General features: G+C 37.1%; 6 protein-coding genes across 10 annotated transcripts; 2 read left to right on the top strand and 4 right to left on the bottom strand.

The window, feature by feature from the left end:
- Positions 1–4348: 4348 nt before the first annotated feature.
- Positions 4349–7138, top strand: LOC143360181 (short neuropeptide F). Its single transcript, XM_076798790.1, has 4 exons — positions 4349–4476; positions 5953–6054; positions 6605–6786; positions 7005–7138. Exons 2-4 carry the CDS (start codon positions 5967–5969, stop codon positions 7059–7061), a joined length of 327 nt encoding a protein of 108 aa, XP_076654905.1. The 5' UTR covers positions 4349–4476; positions 5953–5966; the 3' UTR covers positions 7062–7138.
- A 311-nt stretch (positions 7139–7449) lies between these two features.
- On the bottom strand, positions 7450–11786 carry LOC143360179 (uncharacterized). 2 transcript variants are annotated; one of them, XM_076798788.1, is made up of 14 exons: positions 11659–11786; positions 11337–11426; positions 10952–11219; positions 10658–10802; positions 10355–10554; positions 10167–10273; positions 9840–10061; positions 9549–9752; positions 9082–9384; positions 8813–8911; positions 8332–8714; positions 8108–8222; positions 7838–7996; positions 7450–7693 (listed from the first exon to the last, which is right to left on the bottom strand). In XM_076798788.1, the coding sequence occupies exons 2-14, from the start codon at positions 11409–11411 to the stop codon at positions 7496–7498; spliced, it is 2478 nt and encodes an 825-aa protein (XP_076654903.1). In that variant the 5' UTR covers positions 11412–11426; positions 11659–11786; the 3' UTR covers positions 7450–7495. The 2 variants fall into 2 exon arrangements, with proteins under 2 accessions (XP_076654903.1, XP_076654901.1); XM_076798786.1 differs by having other exon boundaries at positions 11337–11459; positions 11659–11772.
- Fh (frataxin) lies at positions 11460–12966 on the bottom strand. Its single transcript, XM_076798789.1, has 3 exons — positions 12457–12966; positions 12154–12274; positions 11460–12072 (listed from the first exon to the last, which is right to left on the bottom strand). Exons 1-3 carry the CDS (start codon positions 12699–12701, stop codon positions 11800–11802), a joined length of 639 nt encoding a protein of 212 aa, XP_076654904.1. The 5' UTR covers positions 12702–12966; the 3' UTR covers positions 11460–11799.
- A 445-nt stretch (positions 12967–13411) lies between these two features.
- On the bottom strand, positions 13412–18050 carry Mrps10 (mitochondrial ribosomal protein S10). Of its 4 annotated transcripts, none has more exons than XM_076799480.1 (6): positions 17677–18050; positions 17482–17607; positions 17259–17386; positions 16943–17144; positions 16594–16652; positions 13412–13555 (listed from the first exon to the last, which is right to left on the bottom strand). In XM_076799480.1, the coding sequence occupies exons 1-5, from the start codon at positions 17689–17691 to the stop codon at positions 16596–16598; spliced, it is 528 nt and encodes a 175-aa protein (XP_076655595.1). In that variant the 5' UTR covers positions 17692–18050; the 3' UTR covers positions 13412–13555; positions 16594–16595. The 4 variants fall into 4 exon arrangements, with proteins under 4 accessions (XP_076655595.1, XP_076655597.1, XP_076655596.1 ...); XM_076799482.1 differs by lacking the exon at positions 13412–13555 and adding an exon at positions 14039–14298; XM_076799481.1 differs by lacking the exon at positions 13412–13555 and adding an exon at positions 15466–15590.
- LOC143360538 (beta-1,3-glucan-binding protein) lies at positions 13514–16551 on the top strand. The gene is made up of 8 exons (XM_076799477.1): positions 13514–13655; positions 14385–14609; positions 14801–14910; positions 15076–15218; positions 15405–15568; positions 15638–16002; positions 16119–16220; positions 16294–16551. The coding sequence occupies exons 1-8, from the start codon at positions 13514–13516 to the stop codon at positions 16402–16404; spliced, it is 1362 nt and encodes a 453-aa protein (XP_076655592.1). The 3' UTR covers positions 16405–16551.
- Positions 18051–18145: 95 nt separating the features above from the next.
- LOC143360537 (uncharacterized) lies at positions 18146–25577 on the bottom strand. Its single transcript, XM_076799476.1, has 10 exons — positions 25155–25577; positions 24940–25084; positions 23372–24246; positions 23081–23270; positions 22608–22768; positions 22243–22529; positions 21920–22151; positions 21643–21835; positions 20986–21558; positions 18146–20780 (listed from the first exon to the last, which is right to left on the bottom strand). The coding sequence occupies exons 2-10, from the start codon at positions 24941–24943 to the stop codon at positions 18613–18615; spliced, it is 4683 nt and encodes a 1560-aa protein (XP_076655591.1). The 5' UTR covers positions 24944–25084; positions 25155–25577; the 3' UTR covers positions 18146–18612.
- Positions 25578–27097: the final 1520 nt, after the last annotated feature.

Genomic DNA, 27097 nt, shown 5'->3' with positions numbered 1-27097 from the left:
CCACGGCGTTCGATAAAGTACAGGTGTCGGGAATCGTGTTTGCTATTGGATGGAGGCACAGTAGTCGCGTTATCATACCGTGAAAGCATCTTTTCTGCCCCCGCGATCAACGCGGCCGCCGGAAGAATGGGAAACGGAAGAACGGCCTCGGTAAACATGGTTTTACGCATTTGTTATACCCGGGAGCTTGCGAAATGTAACGGAGAAGCTTTCATGGAAATTTAATAAGGGTCGTGCTTCCGTTTGAGCTTTTCGCGGAAATTTTTCACCGGGAAAACGAGCTACCGAGAGCAATCCTCGCTTTTAGAGTACCGTGCAGTAGTATTCCTATTCGCATTAATTAATAACCGATCCGATGCTTTCATCTTTCCAAATTCGACGCGGAAAATATTCAAAAACGCCTTAGTCGCCTTTGGAACGTGAAATGCGGAGCAAAAGAATTTAAGAATACTTTAATAACTAAATTATTCTCAACTTATTATAAATTATAAATTATAAATTAAGAGGAAGCTAGAATATTAGGAGTCCTACGTATTTAAGGCGCAGAGTAAATAGTGGTGATTTGTCAAAAATGATTAATACCCGCGAACGTTGTGTAGTTTCGCGTAGAATGAATTGCAAACACATTAGAAACGGTGTTCCCTTGAATTTCGTCATCGATACCGTGGCTCTGGCCCTATTCGAGGCCAATTAATGTGTCCGTCATCGTGTTTATTCAGACATTAACAGCGAAGATGTTCAAGTGAGCATTAACACGAATGTCAGAATGGAATTCTATACGCTCTCGAATCTCGTATGTACATACACGTATATCTGGCCCAATTATCGATTCTTATCGTTTGTCTTCCTGCGTGGAAGAAGTACGACGATCTCCACGTCAAACATTTACACGATGGGTAGACATTTAGGCTTACAGTAAATGCGATTCTATTCGATCATTCGAGGAGGGATTACAATAAGAGGATGGAACGGGAAGATTCTCGGGGAGAAGCGGATAAAAATTAACGTTCTGACCACCGGGAAGCCAATTAACAGGCATCTCGATAACTCTGTTATATCTGAATGAAGCTTAATAATAATAATCATTTCCTTTTAGACAATGATCCGAAGGGAAGACTTGGAAGCTCTATAGAATTTTCTGAACAATGATTAATTTAACTGTGTTCGTTATTACACTGCTGGTATTTATGCGAAATGAACATTTTCCTGCGACAATTACGAGGAATTTATTTCTTTGTTTAATAATTTCAATAAGGGGCCAGTTATATGTAGACGTACTTTTAATATTTTTTTTGCCTAATTACTTTCGCTATAGGTACAGGGTGTATAAAAAGTAATGTACACCTCTGGATCGGGGGACATTTGTAAAACTTGCCGCAAAATTGTTTATGACGAAGAAAATTGTTGTTGCAAAATTCTCAGCGTCCCACCTGAATAGGATAATCTGACCCTTATGTCGCGACGGCAGTACTGTCTGTGTAAGGTCACAGACTCGTAATTCTGCTAATAATAATAATAGCTATAATAATCAATAATTATAATAATGATTATTCTGCTAATTTTGCAGAATTAATATTGCAGTTCGACGTTAAAATAATTAGAACTGAAAGTACAGTAAATAACAGGAACGTCTTCGAATGTTCGTCTGCATTCATAAAAATATTAATCACCTTTTTAATATCTACCACTTACTGTAATTCCTGCACTCGTCTGCTTTGCTGCGTAAACATACTTTAACTTCTCCTGCATTAATTGACCCATTTCATGGAATCGAAATATCATGGATAATTATTAATACCAATTTTAGTAAAGATCTACAGCCTAGTGTACTAACTCATACAGGTAAAGTGTAAATTAATTACTTCCTCAGATGAGTATGGATTTTCCCATTTGATAAATTATTTTCCAAAAATTGACATGTAGATTAAAAAATTTCTACGATAGAACAGAAATACCATTTATGATTGTTAATTCCGTCTGTGTAATATTATATCGAAAAACTTACAAATGGCATAAGTACATAAAGTAGAACGATTTTATCCGAAGTAGAAGTAAAGGATAATGGCCAGCCACGTCAGTGGTACTGCATTGCTATATATCAGACAGATTTTCAAAGGCGCCTTTCTTGGAAAGTAATCTTCACACGAAGAATTTTTATTTTACATTTTTTATCCAACTCGAGTGTGTACGCTCGCGTGGTATCGTACTCTGTATAAAAAGAACGTCAAACTCGCGTTTTTTCGCAACGTTGAAAATTTATCGAGAAACCACCCGGCTACTGTTTAATACTCTTCGCACCTAGAAAACTCTGCACGATAAAGTAATGACTAACAAGAATTAATTTATTGGCCAATGCAAGTCGCGACAAGATTTTTTCTTGCCGCCTTGTGTTTAATATAAAATATCTGCTTCTACAAAAAAGAGATGTGAAAGCCAATCTAGAACAACGTCTTTGACAAATGGCGGCCGAGATGGCCGACATTTTCCCGTTTACGTTCACGGATTCGCACATTTTTAACCGTTCCTCCTTTACAGAATGCCTCAGGTATAACAGTTACACTAGATTACTATTTACACCTTTACACTCTCGTATCTTTGCTCCTTTATATTCTTGCAAATAAGAAAAGATGGAGAATTTAATAGACTTTAACAGCGGAAGCATGGAGCGATTAAAAAGACTGAATTTTATTTGAATATATTAATAAATTTTATGTTTCAATGAAACTAGCACATAATAATTTGGCCTTTTCATTCATTTTATAGGAACTTTTTAAATAAATGTTCCTGCAGACTTTGTTACACAAACTCCCAATTATCTTTCAATCAGAATATTTTGTGAAACTCCTAAAGGTAACAACTCATAAAAATTCCACCGCAGCAGATATGTTTAATAAAACTAGCACACGATAATTTCAAATTCATTTTATGTAAACTCTTTTAATAAACGTTCCAGAAGAATTCCGCAGAAATATATTTTGTTAAACACAACAGTCCGAACAGAAAAAATAAAAACAGAAAACAACTGTCCATTCGGAGACCCGGGTAAACTTATAAGTAGAAAGAGCAAGTGACTAGTCAGACGGATACGAAACCCGGGCGTCCAATAAACATAGAAGCACGATTTTCTAGGAAAGAGAGAGCTGCAATTTAATTTTATTTCAAGTTATTTATTGGTCCCGGCACGTGAACAAAATTCAGTGAAAATTGATCTAGGGGAGAAGTCGACGTATAGTTATTTTCTGCGATAGTATACCGAGTTTCCGTCGTCCGTCCGCGCGAAGAACCTAAGAGGTAACGAGCCTGGAAATCGATTTGGCCATGATACCTATTCACTGTCCTGTGACCACATACTGTTCAAATTTGTGTCCCGCCGTAGGAAAGCTAAGCAAGATGATAAGACGTGCTTTCTGCGGTAATAAATATAATGGGGCCGGCTTGTATCGCGGACTATTGTCGATCAAATCAGAGACGATCTCTAATTATCATTCCGTGCACAAACAAACCGCTTTCTTTATCGCTACCATTACGTTCGAACATCTGCGGTCTATGTAACAGTACTGGTACATTATATTCGAAAATTGTATACTAATATACAGGCTGTTTCCGGACAGGGTAGTACCATCGGGGGTGATTATGCGTGTAAAGGTAAGTCGAAAAATAGGAATAACATTTCTCCGTTTGACGTACCGTTTTCCAGAAAATCGAGTTCGAAAACGCAGCGAACGACGGACCCGTCTGACCATGGCCAACCAGTTCTACTTCCTACATATACTGAACCACGCGGACCTGACTTAAACTCGATTTTCTCGAAAACGAGGCGTCAAACGAAAAAATGTTACTCCTCTTTCTCGACTCATTTTTACACGCAGAATCACCCTCTGGTGGTGCCTCTCGTCCGGTAACGCCCCGTGATTTGAAATCGCTATTATCTCGAATCAATCGGTATTATTTTTATTCTGAGAGATAATATACCACTTGAAATTGCTACCACTACAATTAATATTATTTTTATTTTCGAATGGCAGTATTGAAAGTCATTTCAAATAAAATTTGCCCTAGAGAAAAGTGAGGCAGAAATGTGAAATGAACGAGCGTTTGAATAATCATGAATTATTAGGTCTCCCTCCGGAAGGAGGGAGGCTGGAAGATTTCCTATCGAAGAAATCACGACGGACGCGAATCCGGGTAGGGGATGATAGTTTGTGATAGCAACAGCGGGCGAGAAAGACGCGTGCGCTCGAGATCGCTAGTGGTTGCTTTCGAGTGGTCATCCGTGTCTGCGCCCACACTCCCCTTCCCCAGAAAAACCAGCACATCCCCCACATCCGTATATATACGAAGACACCCCCGACACTGTCTCACTTGGCATCGTTACCGTCGTGTCGTGCAACTCGCTCAATTCCGAAGATCGCACCCCCTCGAAGAAGAGAAATCGTCTGCTGCTTAGGATCTCCTTGATCTTCCTCCCCATACACGGTGAGTTCATTTCGCTTCCCATTTTTACTTCCCCTATTCTAATCGCTAATTTTCTTTTATATAACTTGAAATATTCTTCTCTGAAAATCTTATCGGTTCGCAAAAATATTTAAATATTTCATCCCTTGTTCTATAATATCGCGAGGAAGATGCTGAACAGAGTCTAGTAAATGTTGGAACGAAAGTTCGTAGTTTTTAAATAAAAATTAAAAAATAATAAGTTACCTTAAAAATGATATGTCTGCTTCGAATTACGTTAATAATAATTTTAATTGCCGGTTCTGTTTTAATTCCACGTCCACAACGCTGCTTAGCACGTTCTCTACTCATTAAATTAATGTTTTCAACCGTGTAAAATTTGAACAGTTCATCTGAATTTTCCGTAACCGTATTAACTTTTTCGATTTTTGCTTCCGGTACCATTAGTTCATGCTTTTCCCGAGTTACGTTGACAATAATTTTAAATGTCATTCCGTTTTTGGAGATGTCAATATGTTTTTGCTTTTTTGACATTAATTGTTTCGTTCGCATAATATTTGGACCTGTTCGTTCTTCCCTTAACTGTTTGCAATTATTTCCGAGTTTCACTTTTAATTACTCCATTAATAATTTTAATTGCTACCTCTGTGGCAATTTTGCGTTCGTATTATATCTCATATACTGTTATTAAATTAATCTCTTCGTGTTCCTAAAAATTTGTTACAAAAATATCATCGTAAGATCAAGAGTGAAAAACTGTATATCGCTCAAAGAAAATGCTTCATTTCAAAAAATAATCGAAAATATATACTTCTTTGATGTGTATTCCACCCATTTTCTTTTTTCCGATACTATAAAACATCCCTCTCTGTTTGTGTTGTAAAATGTATTTTTTTCAAAATGTGACATAAATGAAACATGATTTGTTGGCCTGAAGTGTAAAGCAAAAATGAGCGAAGGATCTAAGGATCTCTTGTGCACAGAGTGACCTAAACATCAGCAGATCATTTAAAAATGGAGTAACCTTTCTATTTTTAAAAAATTCGACTTTTAAATAATCCAGTGACTTTTGGGCCCCTTCGTATTTCTGAAGAGTATATGGGGGTCGATAATTGTAACAAGCTGAGAATATCGAGATTTATAATTTTTTAACTTTACTGTTTTAAACTTCTGCCACTCGTTTCTGCCATAAATGCGTGAAACCGTGTCTTACTGGGATTTGATTGAACCTTTGAAGAACTAATCGGTCATTGTTTTAATGGGACAATGAGTTTTAAAGGGACGAAATCGATTGTGTAACCGAGTGCACCCTTGCAATCCATATTCCATGGAAACCGATGACTAGGCAGCGGATCTTTAATAATAAAAATGTAAAATGCAAGAATGTACCTGAATTGCAACAAACTAGAGTGAAATAGAAATTAATTTTCTTTCTTAATATATATACCGTATACTACTGGATTGCTACTAATGAGTTTTATGCTGTTTTCATTTTAGAACAGCTTAACAAGATGTCCAGTCAATTATACGCGAAATCCATTTTCCTGTTTGCCATTATGGGATTCGTTTTCGCAGCGGAAAACTACGTAGACTATGCAGGTAGGTTAACGCAAAATTGAGCTTGGAATTATCATAATCGCGAGCGGAAAAGCCAGTGATCAATAACATCCTGATAATAAAACTTTAATACCAGTTTAATAAGAGATAAGCTGTTCTAGTTGTGTTCGCATATCAGGTAAATAATCTACGAGTTGTATTAATAATGAGGGAGTTTCGGCAAATATAGAATTTTTCAAGCCAATAATTATTTGACATTAATGTAATACATTAATTATTAAACTGTGGATCAGACTTTAAATCAGACTTGAAATCAGACTTTAATGCATCATTGACAAATGATTCGAATATTCAACCGAGGGACGGAAATAATTTATAACTCGATCTAATAAATTCAAAATGCAAATCAAATTTTCTCAAATGCTTCAATGATAAATAATACTATTTTCAATCACTAGATAGTGGATTGTATGCACTTATAACAAATATTAGCAAGTGAAATTTAAAACAGAAAATTTGTATATTGCATAAAGATCCGCAGTCTAGTGATTAGTAATCACCGTTTATTGATTTCTTTCTTGGCCTATTGCAGATGAAATACCCGATAAATCGCCAGCAGAAAATATTCGCGAGCTCTACAGACTTCTAATGCAGCGCAATGCATTTGAAAATGCTGGGCTTGGTGATACTCCCTTGGAGCATTTGATGATTCGCAAGTCGCAGCGGTCGCCATCTTTGCGGCTACGATTCGGACGTTCGGATTCTCGATTACCAGTAAGTGTCCACTTTCCAGTGCCATTGTTTGCAGGTTTTCTAGGCTATAACTTATAGCTAACGATGGAAAATAATTTTAACAAAATATTCTCCATTTTTCTGTTCAAACAAAGAACTTTTATTTACCCAAAGAACGACAGAAACTTATTCAAGTACCTAATATCTCGCCAGAGTAGATAAAAAGCTGGTTTCAACTTTTCGTGATTTCTTTGTTGCAGATTGGACCATTGTCAAGGGCCATGAACAATATCGCCTCATCGAGGTTCAACGATTGAAAGAAACGGAGCAGTCTTCTTTCTTTTCAACTATTTCTGTCACACGTGCGCAAACTATAGAGCTTTTAATCATTATTTTCGCGTGGTATACCATTTTTAGTGGCTATTGTCAATCTATTGTTATGTTCAATTATGCGATGGTAAGAAACAAGCGAATATTTATAGGACATATTAATTAAATCGGAATCATTCCGATCCGGAATGATCTGGAATCATTTTTTATTACTATGAATGAATAAAAACTGGGACACTGTGGAATGTATAATAACGAAAAATGGAATAAAAAATTTACTGACGCAACTAATTCGTTGTTCATCTTATTTCTTAACTATTGTGCGCACTTCTTTGCAATTTTGTTTCCTACTCATCCGTTGTTGCCATAAATGCAGTCGATTCATGCCGTAATGATAATAATTGAAACATAAATTTCAATGTTACTTAAAATGTGCTGTTTTTACGGTAGAACATAACTTTTTAATAGAATTCATGGCCTCTCTGTCCTCGAGCGACAGTTCACTCACATTTTTGAACTCTGGTCGCATAAGTATCTGGCTTCGCGCACGCGCCACTGTGATGGAAAGAGGTATAGTCAAAGCTTTCCTCCAATTAGTCTTCTCATACTGAACGAGAAACTACAAATAACATGGTAATGTAAAAATTAATATCTCAATAATTATTATTGTCGACTATTCTATCATTAACACGCTGACCACCTTTTTAAAGTGTCAGTATAAAAATCAGTATCAAAACAGTGTTAAACAACTTTAAATGCTGACCTGGTCGAAGGTGGTATCTTCGATATGAAACATTATGTAAGTTAATGGTTTAATAAGCGGATCAGTCTCTGGTATATTCGTACAATATGTTGTACTGTCATTCTGACGTAGACTATTTAATAATATGTCTGACGCTCGGACTAAACATTGGTGTACCACCTGTATTACAAAAAAAATTGTATTTTGCAAAATTATATTTACTCCTTCGCGGAGGCTGTCGTGTCTAGCTCAATTATTTGTCGACGCAAAGGGAAATATTTTTATATTTACTTTTAATGCCTGTCTCCCGGATTCGGTGAACAATAATTCATCGGTGACGGTTTCAATGATAGAAGGCATGCCAGCTACCTCTTTGTCATGTGGATTTTCGTTGATCCTTCGAATACTGAAAAGTGCATGTCTCTTGCAAACGCATTGTTTCTGAATTTCATCGATTCAATATTTGAACGATTTGTGATAGAACGAATCCACAAAGCAGATTTTAAATATCTTACTTCTGATTTACCAGCTGGAAAAAGTCATCGATTTGCGAGGTGTGTTTATTGTCCTCGTCGATGCCGCAGATGGCTTCAGCCAAAGCGATCGCGATTGCCGAATCATCGTTCGATTCGAACAAGCTCAGTTCCTGAGTTGTTCCCCTGGGAACTGAACCGACTACCGTTTTCGGTTTGCAGTTCACCGAGAACTCGAGAAGAGCGGCGTAAAGAGACGTGCACAGAATATGGAAGAGAACGTTACCGCCAATCGGATGACAATGAGCGGGGATATTATCATTTAACGCGAGTGCGATCCTCAGAATGGCGGTCGGTAACGTTAGATACAACTCGGTGAAGCAGCCAATTACCAGCGACATTGCCTGATACATGCTGGCTCCAGTCTGTAAATTACATTTAACAAAAGACTTACATAGAGCGTTTTTATAAACAGTAATCCTTTAATTGTTACTGTCAGTGCAATTAGGCGCTCACGACTTACTTTCGCAGCTTCCAGCAGTAACTCGATGATCGGCGGCATAATGTACCTCAATGGCTTTAAAATTGCATTCACCCACGGAGGTCTGCATTGATTCCAGACCTGCGTAAGTGGAAAACAATCCCATTGTTATTACATTTACGAGGCGAGCCCAGAAAGCAACGGGACCAGTTCAAACGTTTGAAAAATATCCGTTCCATTTTCGAAAACCGATACTTGTCTCATTACTTTCTAACGCACACCTAGTACATTGTTCAGGTTTGATCCAGTACCTGTTGTCGATCGAGGTAATTCGACCAGTCGTGATTTCGCTTCAAGCATGGCACAACAACATGGTCAGGATCCTGCACTATGCGAGTCAACACGTGCATTAAACTATACAGAATCAACGGCGGCGTTATTTTCATGAAATGATTGCACAACGCGCTATTGCAGAGAAAGCCGCCGCAGTTTTTCACATGTTTCTCCGATTTCTTTGAGGTATAGTAATCGTCTTCGGACGTGAAATTGCCACAGTCGTTAATTAAAATGTTCAATAGAATCTTGGATACGGCGTAATCGTTCATAGAAAGGACCTATGCAAATTTTAATCAGTGGTTGGATCTTTTCGGCATAGTGTCAACCCTTTAAAGACTAATATTTAAATGACCTTCGAAGGAATTACTCTTCGTGAAGCATAACGTAACGTACGAAGACCGTGTTCATGCTTACCGTACTCTACTAGGGTTCAGTCGTTTACCTTTATTATTTGAGGCCAATTCGGTTGGGGTTGGTGTCTGAGTATGTTCAATTCTAAAATCACTGCTCTGTTTTCTGGCAGACTTGAAATGTATACGTCAGAATCAACTGAACCTAGCAAATTAGGCGCGCATATTAACAGCCAGGGTGCAGGTCCATGGCGTGGTTGCAAAATTTTTAAATTATCCAGCCCTCCACGAAATGCCTACAAATCAAATAATTTAATGGATTTCTAGCAAAAGGGCGTCTTGCTACATTTCCCCAAGTTTTCGCAGGAAACTACCTGATATACCTGATACAACTCTTGAAGTGGCGTCCCCCTAAGTAACAAGCAAGTCAACAACTCGTTGCATTTTGCATGAATGTCCCTAATAGCAACAGGCAATTTATTTAATTTCATCCCAATCATTTCACTGGCACCGACACAAGCGTTCAAAGCTAGGTACCCCGTGCAACAGAGAACATTGAAGGCGTCTGTCCAAAATTGTTCGGCCCGTGCTAAACTTGGCCTAGCCTAATACAATAGGATACATAGTATATTTTATTTCTTATCAACATGATTGAAGAACGGAGCGATTTGTGCTCCCTAAAGTGCACAAAGTGTTAATGAAGCGCTCACATAAATGAACCGTGTCACAATAATGGATAGCGATTCGTTCAGTATCCCAGAAAAAATACGCTGCGCCATTTTCGAGGAAACGGTGTCCCATAAATCTGTTCTTGTTCCTAAAAATTACTTTTATCAAGGAACTTGAGCTGAAGACAAGCTTACAAGCTTACTTTAAATGGAATAATGAATTATGCTACCTTGCATATACAGCCACCACATTTGTATCACGTAGGAGCACCGTTCGCGTTCGAAAAATGATTTGGAGTCGTGCCAATTAAGAGAGTCCGCCTCATTCAGGATATATAATGAAATTAAGCGACAATGTAAGTCTAATAATCTTTCCGCTACAGCTTCAGCCATCTCATTGTACGATTTGTACGATTTGTTTATCTTTTCACTGTTGGCAATTGGATTATTCATTCATTTGCTTCATTTCATAGTTTAAATACTCTGAATATTTGTTGTTATGAATGTTATTGAATAACGAGAAATAAATGTACCCGGTGTGCGCGGAGACTGTGCTTTTAGACTGTTGACTGTAACACCATAAACAGTTTCGGATCAACGCTGCTGCACCTAACGTGGCTGTCAACACTGTTAAATCCGCATGATCCAGTGACTCTTGAATGAGCAGATGCAAGTGTTCTGAAATTAGTACTATAACTTTTTATATTGTCCTAATCTGTTAATCTTATGCACTATCCATAGAAGAAAATATTAGATGAAAAGCTCATCGCAAATTCTTTTTACCAGAAGAGAATTTTTGTATCCGAGATACGCTTCGAAGACAATACCTAATAATTGTTCAGAGGTATCAACAACTGTCAATACAAATTCGGACGGTTGAATTTGTTTAATAACTCTGTCTTCGGCTCCTGCACTTCCAGCAGTTCCACCAGCTTCGGAACTTGTTAATCCAGACTGGCGTTTGAAAGCTGCTTGGAAGTCTAACTCCCACCATGTGACAATTTTAATAGCAGCGAAAGAAGCGTGCCTTGGAAAGTCAAGTTTTCCACCGCATATACGCGTGCATAATGGCTCTTTTAGTACTGTTTGCATTTCCTGCATCATTATACCATGTTACGTCGTTTCTTTTAATTTACTTTGCAACAAAGGATGTTATTAAAATTTTCCTCTCTAATTTATTATCACATCTACAGCAATTACTAACGATATTACCTGATAATATTGCATGTCGCGTTGCAATAAAATTCTAACGCGGTCTACTAAGTTGCCGTCTTCCATAATCTCCATGATTGCGATTTTTTTCTTAAAAATTAATATTAAAAATTCCTTAATGTCCTAGTCAAATAATTTTTATTTACATAAAAATTCTATAAATGATTCACAAGTATATTAACACACAATGTGTATTTGCATGTAATGTGCAATTTGAGTTTAAGAGAGAGATTATTATTGAAAAATTAAGCTTTGTGAAAAGTTCTAGGATGATTGTGTAAAAAAAGAATTGACTACGTATTGTAAAAATATAAATACTCACATATGTCTATGACAATATATTATACTATAATTTATGTACAATAACTGAGATTTATGTTCAATGCAGAACACATGTACGAATATGCGTTAACTGACCCAGCCGCTTCAATTAAAATTACAATATCGTACAACAGAAATGATGTTACAGAAAACCATCCAATACAGCATCTTTCTCATTGCCACTAAACGAACACTTTTCGAAACATGTAGGATTCATTATGATTGCTGGTATTTCGTTATTAAGTAGTTCATGTAACGACTTTCCATCATGTTTGTAAATCCATTTCCCATTGACAAAATCGTATCTCTTTGGGCCAGACTTTGGAGAAGAGAGCCAAATTTGTTTATTTGGGGTTTGACGGTTTATAACATAAGTACCGTACGATTTACCAAATTTAATAGTTAGTACACCATCCTGCAACATCATTGTACATCAAAAAGAGTTATGAAGTATATCTTAAACAAAAAAAAAATCAAAAGATATTGAAAGACATACTCCATACGATACATCGGCTTCTGCTAAATGTGAAGACTTTTCGATCAATTCATCAAAGTACTCTGTTAAAGAGTCAAGAGTTTCATCTGTGACTTTTTCAAATTGTACATCTGTGAGCTCTCTGTAATAAGGAACAAGCGGTGTTAACATTTTAGATTAATTAACTGACAATATTTGGGGCAAACATTGCATAAAACATTTATTACATAAATTATTACATAAAACATTTTGTTATACGAGGTACTACATTTTTTTATAAAACCCCGTTTTTATAATTAGAAATAATTTGTCAAATGAACTCACGTGTCCGACGAATATCCCGAGCCTGTGTTTGAACTAAAATGTGTTATTAATCTATGATTTATGATATTCAAACCACTTTTTTCACTCAAACATTTTCCAGGTTGCGACACAAGGTAACCTATAATATTTCGTTTACGATGCAAACTGGTTCCTTTCGTTAAATATCTGTTTATATTGTTTGCCACGGAGTCGCAGGAGATAATTCTAAAGTAGCCATACTTGGTTACAGTCTTTGTCAGCAACATGTTCAATTTGTTATGTTTTCCCTATTGATCAAACAAACCCTTCGGACGACATCGCTATCCGAATAGCCGCGTGAAACATGCCTGCCGCCATGTTTCTTGGCGCGCTGATAACAGCATTTAAATGTGACGTATAAATGGCGGGAAAAATCAAATTGTGAAAATAAATACGTTCGGAATTTATAACTCAAATTTAGATATTTGGACTGTACAACTACCTGCAACTATTGTTTCAATCTCAGTAAAGTTATAATATAGCATCTGAAGCTATAAATTTAATAGTTACACCATTACGAATTACACCATAATAATTCAAATTGGCAATTGAAAGATTTCAATGGTATACATTACAACGTAATTGAAATGCTATGAAATTGGACTAAATTGTAATCAAAATACGTAATAAATCATAGATGAATTCAATTTATAATTTTGCATGGCTCTGTTTCTAATTATAGCGTTACAAGACTATTTGTAGTTCAACAATCCCAAAAACTGGTTTATCTCTTTCTGTTCTCATTCTAGTTATGCTTAACTAAGCAAGATATGTGTGTACAAGTTCTCCATTCACCTTCATGCTTTTTTGTTTAAGAAATTGGGATGCCCCGGAACGAACGTGGGTCTGACAAGAAGAGGAAGAAGAAGAAGAAGAAGAAGAGAGGCTCGAAGATGTATAAAAGTAATCAACACCACGTGCTCAGATCAGTGCAGATTCAGCAGTCCACAGCATTTGCAAGCGTGTTTGTCGATTCACTACGTCAAGCCAGTTGTGTTGTAATTAATTGACGCCCCATTGATTAAACTGTCGAAGCAAAATGTTAGGTCGCAGCGGCCTTATCGCATTAGTCGTGCTTTCTCTGAAATTCGAACAATTTGCTGCACAATCAAATTCTAACTTTTTACCAAGACCAACGTTTGAAATCTTGGAACGGAATCAGATTCGAATTTCAATTCCAAGTAAGTAAATAATAACAGTTATCGAAATATAAAAGAAACCGTAAATGCGTGTAGTAATCATTTCTTTAGATTAGAAAATTAATTAATCACTTTCGATGTGTTCCTGCGTAAATTCGTGCGTAGCGTTAGTGATTCCCCGGAGACATGAGCGTCTCGACTAATCGGGTTTTCCCTAATCGCGAAACTGTACATGATTCATGAGAAAGGGTGATTAAGTATAAGAAAGATTAAGTAGATCAAAGATTAAGTACATTGCAAAATTTAGTGGGGAAAATGAAGTTAGTTTTTATTCTTATTTCATTGAAACCGAAATAGTGGAAATTTTTATTTCGTTAACTAATAGATTCTAGTAAAAATAAATTAGAAATGTATTTAATTTTTCTCAATGTAAACGTTTTCTTTTGTCTCGTACATTTGCAAGTGTTGCAAACGCAAAACAATCTGCAGATTATTTAGTGTGTCGTTCTGCTGCATGTGTTCTTGTTATTCTTTGTTGCCATTTACATAGATAATCACTATCATTACACGTTTCCAAATATTAATAACATAGATTACTTGGAATCACTACGCGAATTATCAATTATAAAATAACATAAGTACGTATCACTCATTTTTGCTGTTTCTGCTAACTTCTTTCGTGAAACTATACACGTGTTTCTTATGCCATTACAAAAATATATTAAAAAAATACGAATACATTTTTCAATATTTTTTCGATTCCATTCACAGACAAAAACGGACTGCAATTTTTCGCTTTCCATGGAAATATAAATAAAAGGATCGAGGTAAATAATGTGGGAGACATATCTGGCGAAGTTTATAGGGCGAAAGATGGAAAATGGACGATTCAAACGCGGCATGGTACCTTACTGGATGGAGATATCATATATTACTGGATCCAAGGACAAGTTAATGAACAAATGTATACAGAAGTTGGCCAATGGGTATTTGGAAGTATGTGCAATTTATTCTACTAACATTCTTTTATAGTTAATGGCAAGATTTACTCAGAGTCTGTACGATTATTTGTCAATATGTGTTTGAACGAAAAAGTAAAAGAAAATATAAACACAAAATGAAAACAGGGACAAGTTATTTCTATTTTTAATCGAAAGAATATACACGAACCTGAATTGTAATTACAGCTGGAAAGGATGGTGAAGGAAGATCAGCTGGGTCATTATTGTTCAATGAAGATTTTGATAGTCTGCGGGAATCAGTTTGGGAACGTGACATTAGGATACCATTAGGTCCTGTAAGTTAACGTGTACATGAATTACATTGAGTAATGCAAATTAAGATCTAGAATGTATAAGTATAGAGTCACCCCCTCCACGGTTGCACCATCAATGCCGGGACACCCTGTATAAATGTAGAACAATATAAATTCTACTACACTCATGTAACGTTTATGTCACAGGATTACGAATTTTGCGTATACCATAATGAACGTAACGCGCGTCTGTTAGGAATTGTCGATGGAAAACTTCGATTCACGCCACGGATTTTAGAAGATCTCTATTGGGAACGCGCCCCTGCGTTTGGACAAATGAAACTTTCTGGGTGGGTGTAATACAATAAGACAAAAAATTTTAATTCATTGTACTTCGCTGAAATTAATCCTTAGCACTTCCTACCTTAGCACGTAGAAATATTATATTTATGGGCAGTAGATTGAGGCTGTCCCCACACGGAGCAATGATTAATACTATTTTGTGAATTATAGAAATTTTCTTTGATTTTTAATAGCTGTACGAGCGTCATGTTTGAAGAATGCGAGCGAAACGCGACAGCCTTCAATGTCTTACCACCTGTTGTATCGTCCAGATTAACCACAAAGAAAAGCTTCAACTTCCGTTATGGGAAAATTGAGATCAGAGCGAAATTTCCTCGAGGGGATTGGTTGTATCCAGGTAGGTGAAGATTTTCTTTGAACTGAAATGAAATTGGGCGAAATTTAATCTTAGTCTTCGTTGTAACAGAGATGTATCTACAACCACTATCCGATGTCCATGGTCACGGATATTTAAGTGGACGCGTTATTCTTGGCCTTGCCAGAGGAAACGATAATTTAATCGATCGTAACATGAATTGCATTTACGACGCAAGAAAGTTGGAGTTTGGATTCAGACAGGGTACAAGCGCGCATGTCGACGATTATATTGTTCAGAAGATAAAAGAATCAGGCTCAAAATGGACGCAAGACTTCCACAACTACACAACAGTGTGGAACAGAAACGGATTTACGTTTTCTGTCGATGGTGAAGAAGTTGGCGAACTGATCCCCGAATCAGATGGATGGCTGCATAATAAAAGTTATGATAAGATGGCACCGTTCGATGAACAAGTAATCAAACATCGCATTCGTCTCGTTTTTCTAATTAAAATGATATCAAACACGATATAGTTACCAAATATAGTTATTTACTGGGCGTTACTTACTATGTTTGTTTTTTTTCACAGTTTTATATTTCTATTGGCCTCGGAGTGGGCGGTATTCGCGTTTTTCCGGATGGTATAGAAAGTTCGAACCATAAGAAGCCGTGGCGAAACGTTGAAGCAAAGGTAAAAATGAGATGAACATTTTAGCTAGTATCACACGAATGAACGTAAAGTAATAAAAATGAATGTATTCTAGGCAATGTTAAATTTCTGGAAAGCGAAGGACAAATGGTTACCAACTTGGGAAGAAAATAAAGGTAGTACACCGACTTTTGAGATTGATTCCATTAAAGTGTGGTCAGTTTGATAGTATTAAAAATTATGCGAATGTTATCGAAGAAGTGCATACAAATATTGACATAGTGAAATTAATGTCACTACTTTTGTACTTAGCATTATCTAATAATGCGAATAAAAAAATAATAAAATAAATACTTAACAAAATTTCACAGTTTATTCAATTGTTTACTACAATAAACATAATAACAGTCCCTACCATTAATCCTCTGTACGAGGGGCTTGTTCAATTGATTCAGGTAAAGTTTGCAGTTCCACCTGTGGAACACACATTTTAATCAGTTTATGTTTGTTTTATAGAAACACTACTATAAGAAGCAATCAATAGAAAATGCACGCCAATTTTTATGTAATTTAGCACTAGTTTTTACTGGACCGACCTAGCTTTCTTTACTTATGTACTTACAATGCATAAACTACAAAAGATATTGAAGAAATATGCTACTCCACAAAATTATAGAACCAGGAGTGAACTAGACTAATTTGCAGTACTTTCTGTGCAGAAATTATTATCTTATTTCGTCAAAAATAATCAAATGAAATCGTACCCTTGTAGCTTTCATCGCCACTCCTTCTGGAAGATTTCTTTGGAGGTATTCTAGGAAAGTGTCCGCCGTTGATCCAGTTAATCGGAAAAAGTCAAGATATCTGAAGTATGTTCTCGTTTCGTATTGAACGCGATGATTTTTGTGGACATGGACACTCTTCAGCAGCGTGTACCTTTCATGGATAGCTTTCTTTGGTGCGACACTACGAATTTCAACATTATTTAGCATTGTTCAAAACAGCACTTCAAACAATGAGAGAAAATGCAAAATCATGATCGCAAACATGTTAGAAGAGAGTTCTTGCATTAAAACTCACTTTCTGCCAACGGTAATATTTAAGTTTTTAGCTGCCATAAAGGCAAACTCTCCGTAACTCCTTAAAACCGCAGGATCATTTCCCCTGACTTCAATTTCCAGTTTTTTATACAATTTATCAAGAACAGGCTGGAATATATTAAACAAAATATGAAGTATAGTGGTACTTTGTTAAATGAAAAACCTCCGACAAGAAATCTCTGGGGAAAACCATATTCATGTACCTCATTACTAGCTGCTGAAGAATCGACATGTGTAGGTTCTGTTGAAAATAACGAGCATGGTAATAAATTGATATGCCCCTTTTGATGTAAGCTGTTATTTGCTGCGTTTTGTAAAAATGATGATATCTGAAAAAGGGTACAGTGATTAACCTTAACCTCTTCTGAACGAGCATAATATGCATCGAAATAACGTACCTTTGAACGAAACATTTGTTATTCTAATTTACATAAATTCGAAGAAGGCCTAAATTTTATTATTCTAGATCAGAATAAAATGTATCATTTGCGCTTGATGAAATGTAAACAACGCGTATGTATGTAGGTGTATTCGTCGTATGTGCGATACACGGCAAGCACATGCACCAAGCGTCTAAAAGTCTAAACACTGGCGTCCCTGTTCCTCTCGCAAAAAAATGAATTCTCTATAAATGTCCACGACACGATTCTGGCGAGGGTCATATATCGGATAGGAGAAACTATTCTTTGATTCACGCCGAACGTAGAAATGGACAGCGAAGCTCCGTCCAAAAGGTGGAGCAGAATTTCTGGTCCAGGTGGCATAAGGAGTCACCACCTGAACATTATCGCAATGTTTTTATTCATTAACATTAATAATTAATAATTAACATTATTCATAATGTTTTAAGTGACACGAGGTTTCATCGTTTTATGTAAATGCAATTTTATTTAAAAAGTACAATTATTCTATAATTTGGGAAGTGCACGACAGAACAACAATTAAACTTACTTTTTACACTGTCTTATAGGAGGTTTATGTAAATACCGTTTCCTAAATTTTATAATACCACTTTAACTTATGGATCCTATATTTATAGTGAAGTTACGTTCTCAATCAATACTTTTGATACGATACTTTATTAACGTGTTCGATACTTAAACAAACAAAAAAGTAATAACTTTAAAAAAAGAAAATAAGTGTTTTGTTCATACCAATTGATAAAAAGTGCATCAAAAGAGACTATAAGCCCTGGTGTATCAATGGTAGTTATACCATAGAAAATAAAATCGTAAAACTTATAGCGTCCGTTTTTTGATGCAAGGTAACGCGACAATAAGAATTTGTTAAAATGAATTGTTAATAGCAGCATGTTAAATTAAGGAACATAAGTCTTAATGAAAACCTTTGAACTGGTTGGTAGAAAAGGAACGTTGGTGTTGGAAATTCGAATTCTGCGGTTGCCACGAGCCTACATTCTTTCCACTTTGCCAAGTGGACGAAGGTTTCTTCTCGTTATCGTTTTGCGAGGTCCAACGCGACTCCCTCATATTTTTAATACCGTTGTTTTGCCACTGTGGCGGTTTCGCCGCGAAACCCGTATCTATATTCTGCCAATTGTCTTGATGTTTCAACCATGTATCCGCTGGTTTATCGTTCTCCCTCATCCACATGGACGACGACGACGGAGCGGTATTTTCTAATTTGAGCCATCTTTCCTTCAACCCTAAATTATTACCATCGTCGCCCCAGGGATCTCTCGCGTCCTCCGGCAAATCGTTCAAGTCCTCCTTGTCGTTCTGCTTCCAGTTGTCTTTCATGTTAAACGTCTCCCACCGGCTCTGCTTCTTGTTGTTGTCCAGCCAGGATTCTTTGCGAGGATTGAAACTCTCTTTTCCTCGAATGTTCCAATTATCGTTGCTGGTTCCAGGCATGTTGGGCGCGTTCGACCATCGATTATCAGAACCGGACGTCCATGTTTCTTTGGCCATCGGTTTCGGACACGTCTGTTTAGGATTCCAAGAACTTCCACCAATGTTCCAGGCATTATCGCGATTCGAGTCCTTGGCGTCCCACTTCTCCAAATTGAGGTTCTTACGTTGTCTGTCGTTGGACGAGTTTTGATCCCAGTTGTTTGTGGAAGTCGAAGGTTTGTCCATTCTATACACGTTCAGAACCTGCGGCTTCTCGGTGGGCCGTGACCAAATGTTTTGCTCAACAGCCCCTCTGCTCGGTATGTCCCATTCGTCTGCGAATCTCTGCGGTGGTGACATTTGTCGTCTCGGCGGCGATGGTTGCCTCCTCGGAGGCGACGCAGGCCGCCCAAACATGAATCTCTGCGGCGATTCCGCCCGCCTCATTGGCGACATCTGTTGCTTTTCGCATATCAGGACTTGTCGTCTGGATAGCATCATTTCCTGCGTGTTTGGCGACATCATTCGGTTGGGAGAAGGGACCTGCCTTCGCGGCGTAGAAGTCTGCCGTCTCATAGGGGATATTTGCCTTCGGGAGGGCGACACGATGATCCTCAACGGCGAAATTTCTCGTCGTAGAATCGAGGCGTCCGGTCTTATTGGCGACATTGGACGATTCATGGTCATTTCAGGTCGTCGGGGCGGTGACGCGCGTCTCGGTGATAGAGGTCGTCTGTGTGGAGACATGGGACGCCTTAAAGGCGGAGATTGTGGACGTCTCACGGGAGAACGCTGTCTGTATACCGGTGGTGATTCACGATGCATCGGGGAGAAATGTCTTCTAGGAGGAGAACATAGACGTCTCGGTGGGGACAGCAATGGACGTTTAGGCGAGAATCTTTTCGGAGGGCTCTGACGATGCTTCATCGGGGACGCTTGCCTTCTAATAGGCGAATTAGGTTTTCTCATGTTCCCCATTTCGTTCCAGCGGTTCCTTTCGAACGGCTTATCTCGGCTCCAGTGGCCTTGAACTGGTTGCTCGCGCATGTGTGTGTCCTGATATCGGTCCGGAGACACGCGGAATGGATTTTGTGTTCTATAATTAGTCGCGGGCCCCACTGGTAGCACCGTGTTTGGTTCCAAAGGCGGTACGTTGTTGTACTTTTTGTAAATCGTCTTCTGCTCTGCGATTTGGTTGTCTGAAAACTGTTTTGCCGTGGCCATTAAAATCTCTTGGGCGTCCATTTCTTGCACATATCGACCTGCCAACAGAGAATCATCCTCCGTTGTGACGTCTCGTTGACCGGTAGTGTTTTCTGCGGGCGCTATGCGATCCCAAACGGAACGGGGAAGCTGACTCTGAAGTTTGTTCGTTTGCTCTAGAACCATATTTAACATGCTTTGTAGTTGTTTCGCGGTATTTACGTCCACGGTCGGCGCCGGTCCACTCAGCTTCTCCTTCGCTATCTTTAAGAGTTCATGATGCTGCTTCACCCTTTGGGCGATGTCCATATCGCCCCGATTATTAGATAATCTTTCCCGTAAGTCTGCTTGCGCCGTGTGCTCTCGCAACTTTTTTTCGTAAAGAGGATTGATCTTCAAGTGCTGGCTTTCTGTGTTCCATTCCTTTTTCTTCTTAGCTGTCATATCTATTGTTTAATAAACAAACTTTTACTTTTCTGTAATGTACGCACGAGTGGGAGAATATAGCTGGATAAGGGAATGAAAAATTAAATCGAACGAAAGTTCACACAAAATCGTTGACCTCTTATTCAGCCATTCTTTCCTTTCGTTTGTCGCATAACAAAATAGCGTACGATATTTAATAAATATTTTAATAAAGTATCAACTTACCCGCCTGCCAAGGTTTAGGATTTAATTTACCAAATTTCTTCATCACTTTCTTCGGCGGAACTCCACCTGCATCCGGCGAATGAGGTCGTTTGCCCTTGAACTTGCTTTGGAAAGGCGCAGTCTCTAGATTTCTCGAGCGAGCACCTAGTTTCTTTATCAGCGGTTTCGCTTTCTTCGCCGGGAATTTTGTTAATAGTTTGTTCAACGATTTTCTTGCTTCAGCTTCTTTGGCCGCTGTCTTTTTATCCGTTCCGTTGGTTTTTTGCTCGGTCGTCTTTTCTTGACCTGCCTTGCCACTTCCTGCAGATTTAACCATTTCCGGAGTAAGTTTTGGGAACCCTAGTTTCTCTACCGGTCGTCGCTGAAGTAGGATCACAACTTCGAAATGTGGACCAACTGGTAAGGTGTCGACGACGCATGCTACGATTGGAATAAATGCACATCCGAATTGGGTCGTTTCCATTGGCCGAGCTAGCTCTAATATCGCACGAACCGACTGCTTTGTTAATGTGGTTATCATCACGATTCGTTTAATGGATACAATTTTCCTGAGGCATGCCATCACTTCAATTGCTGCAAGATATACAAAAACATATATTTTATATTAAACGTTTCAAACTTAGACGAAGAATAGTGGTAAATTATGAACAAACGAACCTCGACCAATATTAGTGTTCGCATTAACTATTGCACATGTTTTCCGACCTTTCGCTTTTTGCACAATCTTGCTTGTTACCTCAGATGGGGATCCCATAATGAAGGAAGCATTCTTTATGTTGTTTAATTCACACGTCATTTCTGCCTCTTCCACTTCAGATGGCAGATCCACCCCCACAACGTTTTGACATTTCTGTAACGCGACAATAAGATTTAATCACTTCGTTACTCAGGAGTAACAAGAAAACTATTCTCGATAGAGTAGTATATACATTACCGATGCCATCATTAAGCCTATCAGACCAATGCCACAACCTATTTCGATTAGGGTTGTTTTCGGGTTAAGCGCTAGTAGATCCATCACTGCCTTCGCTACGTTCTCCGCTCCCGCAGTATTCGACCAAAAGTTTGTTTTAGGCGCGAGCTGCACTTTTAATCCTCCAACAATTTCATCCAATGCTTCCGATCCCACCAAGAACGTTGTGTCCGTCACGGTGGTGTCGTTAACTCTATAGTTAGGAAATAAATCAGCCATAATCAGCCGAAATTTTCGGGTTCTCGCACACCTCTAATTATTTGATATAACATTACTCCACTTACTTATTTATAGATTTGCAATACAGTGATTTCACATTACAATCTTTGCCAGACCCAGATTCAAAAGTCTGCTTCAAACGATCCATTGTGCTGTGACTAATATTCTTGCCAGTTGCGAAAAGCATAAGTTTATCCATGCTGTTGCAACGTACCACTAACCAGCACCATTCTTGTTTAGCCTCGATGTTCGATTCTTTTCTTGCTTCGACTTCTGTAACGTCGGATGCATTTTCCGCTATGCCGTTTGCATCAGTCGGATTTTCGGTCGTTTGAAGAAATTCTTCAAATACCTGCGAGAAGTTATTAAATCATTTTTGGATGTAGTATAGTTACTAAAAAGTCTATTAATAGGTTCCTGAAGCGTATACCTTTACAGCACGGAACACAAAAGGTGGAAATTCGAGTTCATTGTTTATATTAACACCCCATGCTCCACTTGGTTCCAATTTCCAAACTGTTTCCATATTTTTGGTATTAGAAGTGTCATCGTTGCCCGTCTCCTTAGTGTCTTGAACCTTCTTTCTATTACCTGAATATATTATATTGACATCGTCACTTAGTCGAGGAAATGGTATCATTGAGTATGCAGGACGAGTCTCGTAACATGACGACTTCAAAATAACTCCGGGAGACATACAGTACTGTAATATGTGTTTTATTACTTTGCTTTTTTATCGAGATACGAGGAATGATTGTTTGTTTGAAAAATTTTGTCACGCAACAAATAACTCACGAGTTTGAAGTCGTCATGTTACGAGACTAGCCCTGTACACTTCTCGAGTTAAAAAATTCTCATTTTCTAATGGTTCAATTTGTAATTAGAGAATTGATTTATGCTCACAGACGAATTTCCACCGGTTAGTGTATGGTTTTTTCAAGCAACAACGTCGAGCTGGTCTCAATTTGCATAGAGGAGATCCGTTCACTTCTAGTTCCCATTGCAACCACCTCTCGTAACATGGATATGAAATCCCAAAGATTCTAGCCATCTTCGTCAACCGTTCTTTTACAATTGCCTCTTTCACAGCTAGCTGCATGAAGTAATAAATTGAATGTAGTAACTTTATACGATAAAGTAAATTACTGTATTCCAATATTATTTTCTTATTTAATTATGTATTTCTTTATATACCTTTTTGTCGTACCACTCATTTTCTGCAGAATTCTCTGGTTCTACTTCCATTTTCATATCTTCACCATCATTAGCCGAATTAATGTTTTTGTCCGTTTCGATACCTCTCTTAGCTTTTTCTTTTTCTAAATCAGATGTGACATTCTCTTTCTCCACTTTATTATTTTCTTCTTGCCCTTGAAGGCCTGAAGAGTTCAACACCATATTTTGGATTTTATCTAACTTATGCAAATAATCTTCAATTGCTACATGCTGTTGTTCATGTAATTGATCCAAACTAATATCAGCAGTGAAATCAATTGACTCTGTATTCGATGACTGTGTATACTTATCATCTGCATTTGATGCATTGTTTTCAACGTTGTTATTAATGTTCACACTATCTGGTTGTACGTCATCTGTTAAATCTACAAGTGGTATATCCATATCTTCTCTCAAGTTATCTTCTTTCAAATTATCAACTTTCGAGATATCTTCTTCCAAGTTATCTTTTTGTTCGTCATTTGTTCCAATATCACTCTCTATTGTAACATCTGTCTTTTGCTCATCTGCTTTGTGTCCACCCACATTCTGTTCACCTGTAGTTTGTTCAGCCGTGTTTTGTTCCTCTACATTTCCACTTTGTTCCTCTACATTTCCACTTTGTTCCTCTACATTTCCGCTTTGTTCCTCTACATTTCCGCTTTGTTCCTCTACATTTTCGCTTTGTTCCTCTACATTTCCACTTTGTTCCTCTACATTTCCGCTTTGTTCCTCTACATTTGCAGAATCTTCTGTAGTCTTATCTAGCGCATTATTAGACGCATCATCTACTTCGATGCATTCGTCTACTATTTCATAATCTTTCCCTTTGATCGTGACTGCTCCTGGATTTTCTGTAACAAACATATTGTCCTCTAGAATTTCCTCAGTACAAGAATATACAAATTCGGAGCCTCATATAATATTACGTAGAAGATTGTTCAATTGTTCCGTGAACAATGAACTTAAACAGAATTTCTTCTGTAAGTTTACAGATCTAATGCATAAAATTGTTATCCATGGAAGGCTTTATGTGTACCACAAAAGCGGTTCCAAACCTCAAGGAAAACAATGCATCGCTGAAGGACAAATCATGTTTAGGACAATCCATCTGCGATGAGAAATTGTGTGCATATACACACTCAAAACCGTGCAAAAAATGTATAACTATCATTGAAGTGTTCGAACATGGCATGTAAATACAATAAGAAAGTGTACTTCTTTCGCGCAATAAATAAAATAAAGGATTCCTGATAAGAAGTTTTATCATTCGAAATTGAAAAAGTAGTATTGAAAAAGTAATTGGTTAACTTTTCGCAGGTGAAATCAGTGAAATGTATAAGCTTACAGATCGTACCAAAGGATTAAGGAAATAGGCGGTGACTAATACTTTGTTAAATAAAATGTGTCTAACAGATTCCGCTTTGAAATCCATACGAAAATCGATCGCCATCTCATACAATTCGAAAGCTGTTAATATTTACAACACAAAAACACAGAAAACCGCTTATCGATAAAATGGTGAAATATAAGAAGCGATGATTTACCCATTTTCTTGTTGACCTTTACGTGATTTTCGAAGCCTGTGATCCAGGAAACAATTGACACTTAAGAGGAAACTGTTACTGACGTTGCACTTAATTTTGATAACCGACTTTGTGACGTAATTGACGCATTCAAGGAATCGATGAACTAGTGGAATTAAACCGAATCAATTATCAAATAGTTTACTGTTATTGTACGCCTTTGGCTCATCATGAACATTTTACTTGTATTATGGCGACCACAAAAATAAATCTTCCAACATATATTAAATATCTATACGTGTGCAATTATTATTCTGTGATACGGTGTTATATTTTCAATATACTTTATTACAGATATAATTCACGTATTAAAAGAGATTTACATAATCTTCACTTTATTCCATCGTGTTTCCACAGCTTTATGCCAAAGAAAGTTTCATCGCGCGACGAGCAATGAAGAAAAATGGCGTTCCAAAAGCAATCGATTAGAGTTCTGCTTTCGTAACAATCGTAACAATTATTTTATCTGTCAATGAACATTTTCGTTGTAATCGTGCAATAAGCATGTTATTTTCGAGCGGTTTATGAAATTGATACGTTTACTCGATGCATTTTTATTCGACTTCCATTCAAATTTACATGATGCTAACGAGGTTCAGAAACATATCGATAGAGGGGTTCGATCCTCGATTTTGTCGGAGAAAGAATTTCTCTACACGCATTTATAGTCTTTGGTGCAGTTGTTTAGAGGCGGAGAGTCATAGAGTTACCAATATTATAGATTGCCTTCTCTATTGATTTTAGGTGAACGATTGTAGCGCCACAAGTTAGTTATTGGAACTATAGATTGAGAGAGGGAAATCTGAAATTAGTTGTACGTTGCTTTATGAGTATTTTATCTGAAATTTAACCAAAAATGTCTTAGACTTGCTCGTTTTATTAGAGCAACAAACACTTTTTTGTTGTTGTCTATAATAGTGCAATTAAAAATCTAAGAAGATTCATTTCATATTAACAAGAGCACATTTACGTTTTGGTAAGATTTACATAGTATTTTATTAAAATTTCCCAAGAAATTAAAGGCAATACTTTAAATTTGGAAAAGTGATTTTAAGTACTACAATTAATATGCAGAAATTAATTAACTATTTAACCAGAAACATTAATGCTTTAATTTGACATCCGCACAGGCACAAGCATATTGTAGTAACACTAATCTTCACGAATCAGGCAAATGCTTGACATGCAAATCCGCAAATGCATTCTATTATGCGATTCTGTGTAGCAGCGCGCGGACTGACTGATAATAACCCATTGTTAGTGGTTATTTCGTGTTTTTTGAAATTATGTTTCCTGGCAAAAGATACTAAATGAAATAAAAATTGATAATTTATATTTTGTATTTGTATTGTGATTATTTTAGGGTTGTAATTATTTCGTCTGTTTTTTATAATTTTGTTTTGTACAGAGTATATGTTAGTTTGTCACATTTTTGTAGTTCGATAAACAGTAAATGCATTGAAAAATGACAGAATACATTCTTTTATCATTTTCATCGAGAAAATCGACTTTGAAAAGCCGCCAAGTTCGCGCGCCCCGTATTTGTAACAAGTAGAATCGGTTAACCATGCTCAGACGCGTCCGCCGACTCATTGTTCTACATCCCTTCTATCTTGCAATTCCTTTCCAATACTTATTATTAACGTATTACTATACTCGCTGAATAAACCACTTGGTTTAAAGCAATAATAAATAGATAAATAAAATCTTAGGTACGTGTAACCACTCTGATATACAGAGCAGGTTCCTACTGTGGTTTGTTGACAAAAAATATAAACCATTTTTAGCAAAATATTTGAAATAAAAATAATAAGGGATGAAATTCAAATAAATTCAATATTCTTCAACTAAAATACTATTTTAAAAGCTTATTACGTCAAATATTCACTATTTAAAATGGTAAAATTATTAAATTATTTACTATTTGAAATGCTATTTTATCCAGCTCTGTTTCGACTAAAACAGGCTATTTACTGTTCGAAATAATATTGCGAAATAAAAATAATAAGGGATGAAATTCAAATAAATTCAATATTCTTCAACTAAAATACTACTTTAAAAGCTTATTCCGTCAAATATTCACTATTTAAAATGGTAAAATTATTAAATTATTTACTAT

The sequence above is a fragment of the Halictus rubicundus genome, chromosome 13, assembly GCF_050948215.1.
Source record: "Halictus rubicundus isolate RS-2024b chromosome 13, iyHalRubi1_principal, whole genome shotgun sequence".
Lineage (NCBI taxonomy): Eukaryota > Metazoa > Arthropoda > Insecta > Hymenoptera > Halictidae > Halictus > Halictus rubicundus.
This window is presented reverse-complemented; position numbering and strand designations above follow the sequence as displayed.

Excerpts from the sequence above, each read along its gene's own strand:
- LOC143360181 (XM_076798790.1), top strand. The coding sequence starts at position 5,967 with ATGTCCAGTCAATTATACGCGAAATCCATTTTCCTGTTTGCCATTATG. Across the intron at positions 6,055-6,604 it reads AAACTACGTAGACTATGCAG|ATGAAATACCCGATAAATCG; the intron begins GTAGGTTAACGC and ends GGCCTATTGCAG. Across the intron at positions 6,787-7,004 it reads GTTCGGATTCTCGATTACCA|ATTGGACCATTGTCAAGGGC; the intron begins GTAAGTGTCCAC and ends TCTTTGTTGCAG.
- LOC143360179 (XM_076798788.1), bottom strand. The coding sequence starts at position 11,411 with ATGGAGATTATGGAAGACGGCAACTTAGTAGACCGCGTTAGAATTTTA. Across the intron at positions 9,753-9,839 it reads CACTTCAAGAGTTGTATCAG|GCATTTCGTGGAGGGCTGGA; the intron begins GTATATCAGGTA and ends TTTGATTTGTAG. Across the intron at positions 8,912-9,081 it reads ATTACCTCGATCGACAACAG|GTCTGGAATCAATGCAGACC; the intron begins GTACTGGATCAA and ends CCACTTACGCAG.
- Fh (XM_076798789.1), bottom strand. The coding sequence starts at position 12,701 with ATGTTGCTGACAAAGACTGTAACCAAGTATGGCTACTTTAGAATTATC. Across the intron at positions 12,275-12,456 it reads TCGGGATATTCGTCGGACAC|AGAGCTCACAGATGTACAAT; the intron begins GTGAGTTCATTT and ends TCCTTATTACAG. Across the intron at positions 12,073-12,153 it reads AAGCCGATGTATCGTATGGA|GATGGTGTACTAACTATTAA; the intron begins GTATGTCTTTCA and ends ATGATGTTGCAG.
- LOC143360538 (XM_076799477.1), top strand. The coding sequence starts at position 13,514 with ATGTTAGGTCGCAGCGGCCTTATCGCATTAGTCGTGCTTTCTCTGAAA. Across the intron at positions 15,219-15,404 it reads GGACAAATGAAACTTTCTGG|CTGTACGAGCGTCATGTTTG; the intron begins GTGGGTGTAATA and ends GATTTTTAATAG. Across the intron at positions 16,003-16,118 it reads TGGCACCGTTCGATGAACAA|TTTTATATTTCTATTGGCCT; the intron begins GTAATCAAACAT and ends TTTTTTTCACAG.
- Mrps10 (XM_076799480.1), bottom strand. Across the intron at positions 17,387-17,481 it reads CTTCAGCAGCTAGTAATGAG|CCTGTTCTTGATAAATTGTA; the intron begins GTACATGAATAT and ends AATATATTCCAG. Across the intron at positions 16,653-16,942 it reads TGGCGATGAAAGCTACAAGG|GTGGAACTGCAAACTTTACC; the intron begins GTACGATTTCAT and ends TGTGTTCCACAG.
- LOC143360537 (XM_076799476.1), bottom strand. Across the intron at positions 22,152-22,242 it reads TATTGCAAATCTATAAATAA|AGTTAACGACACCACCGTGA; the intron begins GTAAGTGGAGTA and ends TCCTAACTATAG. Across the intron at positions 21,559-21,642 it reads GAACACTAATATTGGTCGAG|CAATTGAAGTGATGGCATGC; the intron begins GTTCGTTTGTTC and ends TATATCTTGCAG.